At 37.0% G+C, this 12,762-nt stretch overlaps 1 protein-coding gene across 1 annotated transcript; it reads right to left on the minus strand.

Moving 5' to 3' along the window:
* Positions 1-7,378: 7,378 nt before the first annotated feature.
* LOC11443729 (glutathione S-transferase U25) lies at positions 7,379-8,858 on the minus strand. Its single transcript, XM_039833681.1, has 3 exons — positions 8,461-8,858; positions 7,787-7,986; positions 7,379-7,624 (listed from the first exon to the last, which is right to left on the minus strand). The coding sequence occupies exons 1-3, from the start codon at positions 8,839-8,841 to the stop codon at positions 7,480-7,482; spliced, it is 726 nt and encodes a 241-aa protein (XP_039689615.1). The 5' UTR covers positions 8,842-8,858; the 3' UTR covers positions 7,379-7,479.
* Between the last annotated feature and the right edge of the window lie 3,904 nt (positions 8,859-12,762).

Consider the following 12,762-nt stretch of genomic DNA (forward strand, 5'->3'; position numbering starts at 1 on the left):
TGAGATGTTCAGCCCCCAGTGGGTACAGACATCCAAAATCCCTGGCGGACTGGTGTGCTTAGCTCACTGTTCTTTTCTCTCTCTCTTCTTAAGTTACTTTTCTTTTCGATATGAACTGTGTTTCACTTTTTCCTAATCTATGACTGGAACTTTCCTGCTTTCCTTGACATTCCGTATCATTTTTCAACTCTGATATTTCAAATTTTCTCTATTAATTGACAACAAGAGTAAACTGTTTGTAAATCATTTCGTTGTCCCAGCAGCTTTTGCTTTCTGTGAGCCTCTTGCTCTTGTCTGACCAGCGTTCTTTAGAAAACTAAGCAATGGTGTGGATGAGTTGGTTTTACTGGATTACTTTTCACACACGTTTGGGATGAGGGTCTGAATTCTCTTGCTCAAAAAGAAAATGGTATCAGTTACAAGTACAGAGAGGAGGGCTTGACCAACAAGAGCCCTCTTCTCCTTCGAATGAACCTTGTTCACTTGCAAAATTCCGGGTTCCCATTCAAAATGAATCTATCACTTGTTGCCTTCTGGTCCTTGAGAGACCTCAGGTCAGATGCTGAGCTGACTATGTTGACAAGAAGGTAACTTTCTATGCTTTATTACTGTTGCTATTCCTTCTAACTACTTTTTTTTTGTCATGGATGTGCCATTTAACATTGATTTCAAAAGAGTATTTTTTTTAAGAGAATAATAAATCAATACTTATAATAAATATATTTTTTTAATTTTAAGAATATTGTAAAAAATGGGTAATCCGGTGCATTAAAACTCCTGCATACGCATACGAAGGGTCCGGGAATCCCACCATTTTTTGTGTATTGTACGCACTACGCAACATTACCCTGTCTTTTTTACACAGGAGCCTATTTTCAGAAATTTTAAAATAACATAAATTGAATTTGAAGAATTTGTATAAATCCTCCAAAATCTTCATCCAATGCAATTTTTGAGTTCCTCCAAATTACGAAGATTTTATATTATGAAGAAAATAAAACCCTCCAAAATTCTCCCTTCCCAAAACTCTATATTCTTTCCACTTGCACCTTTCTTTTTGAAAGTCCATCCTTCCCTGCCCTCCAAATTCATAAACAAATTCACGGTGAGTTTGATAGAATTACAGTGCTACAGTAATTTCGTCAAACCCAATTTTTATTTTTTTTGAACAAGCAAACATGTCGTCAAACCCAACTTGATTTCAAACATGTCCTTAACTAGTTTTTTAAATAGAGTTAATCCATAGTACAAATTCTAACACAGTACATTTTCTCACGCAATTTTATTGAAGTAGTGGGTCACCACCAAACATGTGTTCAAGGTTTGTCTCTCCAGATCTCTTTTTTGCCGTTGGGTATTCATTTTCTGATAACCAAATTATTTTATTTTTGAAACAAAGTCCGTCAACCAAAATAAATTAAAGATTTATATTTTTATCAAATTGATACTATTCTTTTTGTATTTTTTTTGTCCGTATTTCTTAGATAGCCAAATAATTTTGTATATATATTTTTTTTTACCAAAGCAAAGTTAACTATTATCATTAATCAACCAGTTTTCAATACAAAAAGGATAATAATAAAAAATACGGTGACTAGCCCAAAAATAGGCCGCCCTAGCTAAGCTATGAGCAACCATGTTCGCTTGTCTCCTAACAAACTTCACCTCGAAGTTGGAATGTAAAGATAACTGAAAAATAATACTAGAAACAATAACATAAAATTCTGAATCACCATGGCCCGAAGACGATAGCGCTTGCACTAGAGTAGCTGAGTCGGACTCGAAGACAACCTGGTCCGAACTGATCCCAACAGCAAAGTGAATGACATCGAGTAAGGCAACTGCCTCCCCCCTCCAAAACTGTCATATTTGCTCGTTGCCATTTCGTTTGAGCCCGAATGAATTGCCCACGAGAGTCTCTAACACAACATACGAAAGATGTAATATGTTGACGGTCATGAAACGCGGCATCCACATTGCAGTTCAACCACGTCTCACGCGGTTTCTCCCAAACTGAGTTGTTAGCTTGCACTCTATTCTGCCCGTGTTGCGCAATCGATGATGAGGGTTGTTTATGAACCTCCTGCCATTGCTGCCATGCATCTAGTGTTGTCCTCCCAATGCTTGTTGAAGTGTGATGAGCGTCATTCCAAATGACATCTTTACGTGCAGCCCAAATTTGCCAAAGAAGTAAAGCCACCCGACCAACAGTGTCTCGATTTTCGAACAACATATGTCAAAAACAAAATCTGCCAAACTACTTGCAGTGCCAACTCGTGATTGCAGCACAGTCGAAAGCCCTGCCCAATACCAACTCTCACGCACCACCGTACAACCCACAAAAGCATGCCAATCATCCTCAACAGTTGTATCACACCAAGGGCATAGCACCTCACATAGTACATGTCGTGATTGTAGTCGGAGACGCATCAGAACACACCCCCTGCAGATCCTCCATAACAAATTATGTGCTTTATGAGGGGAGTTCACCTTCCAGATTCTATGACATTCTCCTTCAACATGAAACTGATCGGTATGTAACAACTCCATCATAGCCAGTTTATAATCAGTCTTAACAGTATACCTCCCACTACGTTCCATCATCCACGCTATTCTATCATTATGAACTTCCGCAAATAGTGGCCTGTCGAGAATAGCTTGCACCATATCATCTGGAAACAAAGATTCAAGCTTATCAATATCTCAAACTCGTTCCTCGTCAACTATCAAATCAAACACATGCAAACTATGGACACCTTCGCTTTGTGGGGATTGAATCCAGTTTCCATGAGTACCTCGAACCCATGGATCATTCATCACGCCGATCTGCCCATTTCCAATTGTCCATCTACATCCATATAAAAGTAACTTACGCGAATTCCAAATACTCCTCCAAGCAAAGCTCGGGTTATATTCGAGTTTAGCACCCAAAAAAGAAGAATGGGGAAAGTACCTCGATTTAAAGACTCTAGCAACCAGAGATTCAGGTTTAGACAGAAAGCTCAATCCTTGCTTAGCTACCATAGCGAGATTAAAAGCTTTGAAATTCCGAAACCCCATTCCACCAAATTCTTTGGGGCATGCCATGCATTCCCATGCCATCCATTTAATCCCTCGGTTGTTACTCCTTCCTCCCCACCAAAATGCATTAATCATCTTCTCAATATCATCTAGAATTGAATTCGGCAGAAGATAAATACTCATTATGTAAGAAGGAATAGATTGTAACACAAATTTGATCATAACTTCCTTACCCGCCTTCGATAATACCTGTCCCCTCCATGCATTTATTCGTTTCCAGATACGATCCTTGATAAAAGAAAAAATGGACCGCTTATCTCTACCAATCATCGAAGGTAAACCCAAATACTTTCCGGTACCCATCACATGTCGGACACCAATAATGCGTGACAAATCCTCCTGCGCCGCCCCACTCATATTGTGACTGAAAAACATGGACCGCTTATCTCTACCAATCATCGAAGGTAAACCCAAATACTTTCCGGTACCCATCACATGTCGGACACCAATAATGCGTGACAAATCCTCCTGCGCCGCCCCACTCATATTGCGACTGAAAAACACTTCAGACTTTGATAAGTTAATTTCTTGTCTAGACGTTGTCTCGTAAGTTCTAAGAATAGCGAGTAAATGTTGTGCTTCCACCACATTGGCCCTGCAAAACAAGAAACAATCGTCTGCAAACAACAGATGGGACACCACTGGTGCACCGCAACATACTTGTACCCCGTGAATATCACCTCTGTTAACTGCCTTATGTATTAGAGTCGAGAGGCTCTCGGCCACCAATATGAATAAATATGGTGATAACGGGTCACCTTGGCGCAACCCTCGACCGGGTACAATAGGCCCCACCCTGTCAAAGTACATAAGTAACAAAACTAACACACATCATCATCCACTGGATCCATTTCTCTTCGAACCCCATTCACATAAGCACATCACGAAGAAACCCCCAATCCACTCTATCATAAGCCTTGCTAATATCAATCTTGAGAGTCAATTCCCCTCTCCATCCCTTTGTCTTCCTCTTCATTGAGTGAGTTATCTCAGTAGCTATTAACATGTTGTCCAATATAGAACGGCCCTCGATAAACGCTGACTGTTCCTCTGACACGCATTTATCCAAACATCGATTCAGTCGATTAACGAGCAACTTTGACACCATCTTATATAACACATTACAAAGAGATATAGGTCTTAGATCCTTTATATAATCCGGGTCGTCGCACTTCGGGATCAAACAAATATTTGTTTCTTTATAAAACATTACAAAGAGATATTTGTTTCTATAACCACAATCCAACCAAGAAACCACTGCCTGAAAAATATCATCACCACACACATGCTATAATCTCTGATAAAATGCCGGGTTAAAACCATCTGGACCTGAGGACTTGTCCGATTGCATCTGAAAAAGGGTCTGACGCAATTCTTCCTTAGTAATAGGTGGTGTTGTAAGCATTATATTGTCATCCATTGAAACACACTGGCTCATCAAATCCAACACCGGTTTATGAACTCCTGCATTCGCAGAAAATAATTGCTCAAAATAACATTGAGCCACGTTACACATATCCTCTTGCGACGTAGCCGTCTAGATCCTCTAAAATACAAACACATTGGTTAATTTCTTCTTTAAACCGAACTCTCTTCCTCCTACCCCAGCTTTGCAACTTTATAGAACAATTCACAACTCTATCACTGAGTTCCAACCTTATAGTCCCACCCCAGCCATCCACCACCACCTCCTCAATATCGTCCTCTAAGAGCCAACTGTTTTCAAATTTAAAAGAATAATTATACCTATGACGAACCGTAGGGACAATATCAAGAAGTATTGAAGTGTGATCAGAGTGGGAAGTAAGCAAGTTTGTAAGTTTGACTTTTGGAAAACGTTGTAGCCATTCTGAGTTTCCCATAACCATATCCAATCTTTCTTCTAGTACTTGATTAGTACCCGAACTCTTGATCCACGTAAATGGGTGACGGTGCAATTTAATATCGGATAAGGCACAATCATCAACCGCTTCACGGAAACCCATACACAACCAATTAGGATGAGGATGAATACCAGACTTGTCTTGTTGAGACAACAAGTCATTAAAGTCCCCAATGATCCACCACGGAAGAGATGACATATCCCGCAACTCCCGAAGTAAATCTCAAGCATCACAACGACGAACACGTTCAAGAAAGCCATAATAACAAGTTAATCTCCAATCACCAGCTTCTTTATCCTCCACAATCATATTAATGAAATTTCGAGAGTAATTTAACACACGACAATTAGAAACATCTTTCCAAAACACTGCCAGCCACCACTCATGCCTTCCACATCAACTGCTAAGCATGAGTTATATCCCAACATGACACATATATTTTTCATGCTTCGTGTATTAGCCAACGTTTCAGAGAGGAAAAGAATGTCTGGTTTGTGTCCCCGGGCCAGGTTTCGTAGATTTGGAACTGCACTCGGGCTGCCCAATCCCCGACAGTTCCAACTCAATAATCATTGGTCCCGACAGTCCTGGCTGCAAGGACGTGCCGATAAAAAATGTTGGTTTGTCTGATTTGTGGAATCCTCGACCGGTTGGTTGTCCTCTCGCATATGTTTTCTCTGAAACTGATATTCCATGTCTGCATTATTTTCATTCTCACTAGTAATGTGCACCTGATTTTGGTTATCAATAGTTGAGGAAATGACCGAACATGATGTACCCGAGCTTATATCTTTAGTAAAAGTCAATAAAGGAGCATTTGCATGCCTTAACTCCTTCACACCAATGTTGGCCCCACCTGACATAAGCGTAGAACCAGTTTGCTTACCCGCCAGAACCTGACATGTGGTCACTCTCTCCACAGAAGTCGGAGATGCCTGCTGCCTACTGGACTCAGACTGTCCATCTGTTTCGGCTCTCCTCCCTCCCTCCTTTACCACATCAGCCTTAGAACCCCCATCTTCCCGCAACCATTGTGATGACGCCCTCCCCCTGGTTTCCATGGATCTGCCCTAATATTGTTTGACCACCGTTTTGGAATCGTAACATCTGGCTGAGAGTACCTAACCTCACACTTATTCTCACTATGTCCTAGCACCCCACACACAAAACAAAAGGTTCCTAACTTCTCATACTTGAAATTCACCACACACCATTCTCCCTCATTCGCCTTGATCTTCTTCCCTATCTTCAGTGGTTGTCTGATATCAAACCTCACCTTCAACCTCATGTACTCACGCCAGAAGCTAGAATTGTTATTTCCATCATACTCCAAAAAAACTCTCCAATATAGTTTCCTAGCCCCATTCCGACTTTCTCCTTCATCATACCAGTTGACAAATTGTAAACCCTAACCCAAAGATTCATGTAGTTCAACTGTATATCCTTCAACGACACCCCTATTCGCAACTTTTCCAAAACCAAAGAATGATTGTCATATGTCCACGGACCGCCTTTCAGTACCTCCTCCATATCTAGTTTGTGAAAGAATTGGAACAAGAATAGTCCTGGTTGCGCTTCCTTCACCGCCACCCTTTCACCCACCGATCGCCACACCTCAGACATCCGTATATTCATCTCCTTAAGTTGAATAGGACGATTGACAAGAAAACGGCCGTCTAAGCATGGACGAGGATCATGTTTAGAACTCTCTTCCTCCTCAATGTCAAAACTTAGTCCTTCATCATCACTTAATGATAAGTCTTCCAAACTCACTTATGTCGTTGTACCAGCACCACAAACTCTTACAAGAAGAGAAACACAAAAGCTCTCACAACAAAGGAGAGAAAACCTTCAACAATTGGACCCAATTGCAGAAAACCAGTATTTACTTTTGTTAATCGCACATTACAGAAGAGCAGATGGTTAATTTGATTGATATCGCAAATCACAGAAGCAGTTGTATAGCAAATCGCAGAAGCGGTGCTTACTTTTAATAGCAAAACGATTTCATGTAAGGGAGGCGCATGTCAAGAAGCAAAACGCAGAAACTGTGTTTACTTTTAATCGCAAATGGCTTTCATGTAAGCGGTGACTTACGGTAATGAAGTGAGTGACCAATAGCAAAACTAGCTGTGTTTGTTAATTCAATTTCTTTTCAATAGAACCCGTCGCAACCGCAAATAGCATGTTGGGAAGTAGGAAGAAGAAGCACTTAAAGCAACACAGAAGTGATAGAAGCAACACGTTTATATTCTTAACACAATCGCAACTTGAAGAATTTCAATTAACCGCAATCACATATTTTTTTGATTGGTTTCAAAAGCTTGGAATCACAATCGTACTATTGTCAATCGAAATCGCTTTCCACCGTTTGTATATTTTCTTTTGAACATAAAAATAAATATTTTGTTTGAACTAGCAAAACAAATCTTAATAGACAAGCTCAACTCACAATAACAATTTATTTGGCTGAACACAATGTCACAAACTCCACAACTCTAACTAACATTGTATCTCAATCAACTCCAATTTTTTTCCTATACATCTGAACAAATTCATAAATCTCCTTTTCATCAGAGATGAATTTTGAGACGCTTTCTCTCTCTAAACATCTCTTTCCCCATGCAATAAGTTTTGGAGAAAATACTTGGGTGACATAGAGTTGGGTGACATTGGTGACATTGGCCAATCACAATGCCACAATGCTTGTGTTTCTCTCTCTTTCACAAGCATTGTGACATTATGATTGGTCAATGTCACCAATGTCACCCAACTCTAAGTCACCCAAGTGCTACCCAAGTTTTGGGCAGTCTAACTTCATTTTCCCTACTGTCTCATAAGTAGAAAACCATCTATAAAATGGAATTAAAGCAATATCAGGAAAACCAAATGTGTCTCCCGCTAAATATGGCTTGTCACCAAGAACCTCTTCCAATGTCTTCAAATTTTTTATTAACTCCTCCTTTTCTTTCTCATGTTCACCCACCTTTCCAGTCCATATCTTCTTTGCAACTTCATGCACCTGTATATTTAACAATAACATTGATGTCAACATAATCCTTGTTATTTGGAGAGAGAAAAAAATCCTTCTAATTTGGCACACACAAGTAGATATAAAAAAATGTATGTGTGATTGAATTCAAGCTATACACATTTTGACCATCTAAAATCGAATGATTAGTATTTCAACTCTTAACTATTTAAAAATATAAAAACTTAAGTCGTTATAAAAAAAATTGAAAATTTATTTAATATTTAAACCATCTAATTTTGATCGAAAGTTCGAGATGCATGTGTTTGATTGCGTAAAGTCACGGTGCACGTAATCCAATTGTCACGTGGTTGCAATTGAGACAACATCAATTTCACATCACCTTAAACGCGACCACATTTTCTATAATACCCTCACACATACATTAATGTCGTAGCCTATCAAAAAACTATTAATATCTTATGGATAAAATAAAATTTAGTTAAAAAAATTAAACTAATTAACCTTATTATCAACAAAATCAGCCCAAAATCTAGCTTGAGCTCTCTGATGTGGATCGGTGGGCAGCAATGGAGTTTGATCTTTCCAGACCTCATCAATGTATTCAACAATAATCAAGGATTCACAAATGGGCTTCCCATTATGAATAAGGACTGGAACTTTTTTGTGAACTGGATTCATTACCAGGAGCAGTGCACTCTTGATGTTGACAAGATCCTCTTCCCTGTACTCATACTTGACCCCTTTCTCTGCCAATGCAATCCTAACTCGTATATCAAACATGCTGAGATGAAAACCCAACATCACCACCTCATCCTCCATTGTCTTAAATGACTCCACTGAACCAACCAAGAGTGAGTGCCTTTGAATATATAGCAAAAACATTCATTCAAGTCATACTTAATGTTGTAAACTTTTTATTTTGACTAAATTAATGTTGTAGACTTCTCTTTTGTCGATATTCTTATTTCATGTTGTTAACTTGAAATGCATTTATTTCTCTCAAATACTTTTTTATTTTTATTTTGAATATAAACCAAAAAAAAAAAAAAAATCTAATGTAAATAAAAAATATTACTCCACCCCTCCCAAAAAAATAGTATTATAGGGCAATGATTAAGGAAGTCAAAAGTAGCATGTTTGTATTGATTTCAACAACATTTTGACTTTTAAAAAGTTAAATTTATCACTTTTCACCATTTTTCAATACTATATTTCTATTTTTATCTCCTTATCCAATGTTCCAAGAGCAATGGTTAGCCTTCTCCATTAAAAATATATACTCCCTCCGGTCACATTTATAAGCAACTTTCAACTTTTTAGATTCATTAAATAACTGATGTATCTAAACTATATATAGTCTTGATATATAAGTTAATTAATGAATCTGAAAAAACAAAAGTTGCTTATAAATGTGACCAGAGGGAGTATAAATGAAGGAACCGGTGGTTGCAGATTTGGCCTTGGTTTGAAACCCATTAGGGTTGTTTGTATGTCAACACTTTGGACTCGTATGGGTTCAAAAGCGATTTTGAGAAACCGGTGGAGTTTGTGTTTCTTGCTTGATTCTCTAATATTTCCAGGTCTATTGAGATCTGCAGGTCTCGATGCATTAGGTCCACCTTAACTCCGGTGTCGTCTTGTCTGTTGCAGTCCTTGTGACTGTTCTCAGAGTGTTGCTCGAAAAAGCTTTATACCTGCTGCTTTGTTCAGGGGGTTGCTGGAACGTGGATTTGTTACTGTGTTGGCAGTCGATCCATACACCAATCTAAAAACCCTTTTTTATCCTATTGACGCCCTCTTGTCATCTTTTTTGTAACTTGGTTTCGAGCGTACACAGTTTCGCTGGGTTGCGCCCGTGATGATAGTTCGTTTGTTAGGATTGATTAGGGTCGTTTCTGTTTTATCACGATGTATTCCCAATTGGGTTATTTCTGGGTCAGGTCTAATGCCCCCCCCCCAACTCTGTACCTTTTTTCTTTTATGTTATTATATTTCTCTTTTGCCTAAAAAAAAATACATTCCCCTCCCCTCTTATGTTAAAATCTACACTTTATTCCCTCAATAATTTTTTTATTTATAATAATTTAACACACTTTGAAAAAAATAATACTCCAAGTCTATTTTAATATACTTAAAATTTGAATACATATTTTTCGCAATTTTTTATTCATGATTTTATTAATATATCATTTTAAACCCTATTGTAAAATATGAAACAACCCAAAATAAAATTAAAATATATAAAAAATTACTAAAGACAATAAAGTATGATTATTTAAAAGTTAATTTTATACTCTAAATTATAAGATTAATAGAAAATATTTAAATTTAATTATCATTGACATTTAAATTATTATGAAATAAATTTATTTTTCTTAAATGTTGGTTCAAAATTAAAGTATTCATTTATGTTAAACTAGATTAAAATGTAGTGCATATTTAATTATTAAGTGAGGAGGTTTATTAAAAAACAAAATATTAAGGGATGAGGTTGTAATTCAAGCATCTTATAGAAGAGGGGAATAGTTTATGAGAAATGCTAAGGACAAACTCTCAAACACACTCTTTCAACACACTCCAATAATAGGAAGCCACCTCACCCCAATTTTTAATACATTTCAATTTCATATTAGGTTGTCGGTTAATTAAACAAAGGATGGGGATGATGTGTCAACATGTTATTGGAGTGTGTTGAAAGAGTGTGTTTGAGAGTTTGTCCTTAGCATTTCTCATAGTTTATTTTACTTTTCAAGGAAGTGGAGTGTATATTTTAACATAAGAGAGGAGAGGAGTGTAATTTACTCTTCTTTTTTTTTTAGCATTTTTCTTTCATGTGTAAACTTGGACATATTAAGAAGATCAAAATAGTAAATTTGTATCGAAACTTGTGCATTTTATATAAAATATAGTATAATTTTCTAATAAATAATTGTTGTTTTCAACACAATGTTGCTACTTTCACTACAAGAAATGTTGCATTTTGCCAGGGGCGGAAGCCCTGGCAAAATTCAGAAAGCCTTGGCAAATGCACGTTTGCCAGGAGCAGAATCACCAGCAAATATGCCCGTCGCAAATGAAAATGCCTTGGCACGCCCGTCCTTTTCAGAAACATGTCAGGCACTTTGCCAGGGGTTAACCCCTGGCAAATTGTGTACGACTATAAAAATTAAAAAACATTTTTTATTTGTTAAAATATTAAAATTTAATAATTAAAATAAACGTTTTTAAATTTTATTTTTTTTTAGAAATTGTTTTAATAATAAAAATTATTGGCAATTAAAATAATTTTATAAAACAATTTAAAAGTAGTTAACAATGCAAAATATTGTCTAGGAGCATTGAAATTAAAATTGTACTAAATACTACACACCATAAGTATCAAATATGTAGAAATTGTGCCAGACCTAGAAATTATATAGATAAAAGCCAAAAGAGAATATATCATAAAGGACCTAAAACATCAATCCTCAACATCCACATCGTCCACATCATCCTCCTCATATACGAGATAAGGCTCAACATTCGGACTTAAAACCGGCGCTCCAGTGTGGGAGGGAGCTTGAGCCTGTGCTTGCGTAAGCCGAGCTCCTCGTATAATCTTTGGCGGTTAATCATATCTTGTACATGGGGTTTAATCTAGCTTCTGTTGCTGCGTCCACAAAGTGAGTAGTATACCTCTTCCTGTTATTGCCCTCGCTCTTTTGTTTTTGTTTCGGAGGCATTCCTAGATATTTATTAATAAAAAAAACAGCATATCAAAATGAAATTGGAGGCTTGAATGCTTCATTGCATGAAACTATATCAGAAATTATAAAGCATTCCTTCATGATTTGTGTAAAGTCAATACTTTGTACCAACCAATCATTTGCAAATATGCTAGTGTCTACCTAATTGGATAACAAACTAATATTTAGCAAACTAATATTTAGGATTGCAGGGGTGAAATTGAGATAAATACCAATCATTTTTATAACTTAAAATCACAATAAAATAACAGACTCTAATGCTCAAAAACAAATCTGAATCAAAACCAACAAATGGCAGATATAATCTCATGAATGGATGACATAATACTGATCCAAATTATCATGCATATCTTCTTCTAATCTACCTCATAAAAAACAGAAAAACTATATTACTTCCACACATATCCATATGCCAGGATTAACTTAGTTCAAAACTAGTTATAACACTCACTCATAGATCAGAACCTTAAGAATGTGAGGTGCCACAAACATTTAATTCAGATGACGCAGTAGTGAACATAAACCAACTTTTAACTAAAATGATACTCATACAAAATTAATTCTAAAACATATGCAGTACTGACACTCAATATTAAAATGAATGCTAGTTATGCGAAGGTCGCTATATCAAACAGACTTTAAAAATTTTAAGAAGTAACAAACCTGATGAACGGTGGCGGCGGTTTACAGTGAAGGAAGGAAGGAAGGACGGTGGCGGTTTCTTGAGCGATTGAGAACATGGCGAACACGGCTTCTAGAAGAAGAACAAAAAACGACCACACAGACTGCAATTATCATAGCATAGGTAAATGCAATATGAGTCAAATTAGCACAAGTCTTATAAGCAAAAAAATACATTCACAATGCAATTTGAATAAATGAATTAGAAAACAACTTCTAAAAGTTGAATGCATTGTTCAGCTCCATACTTTGTAGCATGAATGCAACAGATATCATCACCATAAACACCATTTGATCAACCTTGTAATTACATAAACCATACATCCAAAGATTTATTTTTCAAACAACATGTTATGAAAACGACAGAAGTAGTAAT

The sequence above is a fragment of the Medicago truncatula genome, chromosome 4 (assembly GCF_003473485.1).
Source record: "Medicago truncatula cultivar Jemalong A17 chromosome 4, MtrunA17r5.0-ANR, whole genome shotgun sequence".
Lineage (NCBI taxonomy): Eukaryota > Viridiplantae > Streptophyta > Magnoliopsida > Fabales > Fabaceae > Medicago > Medicago truncatula.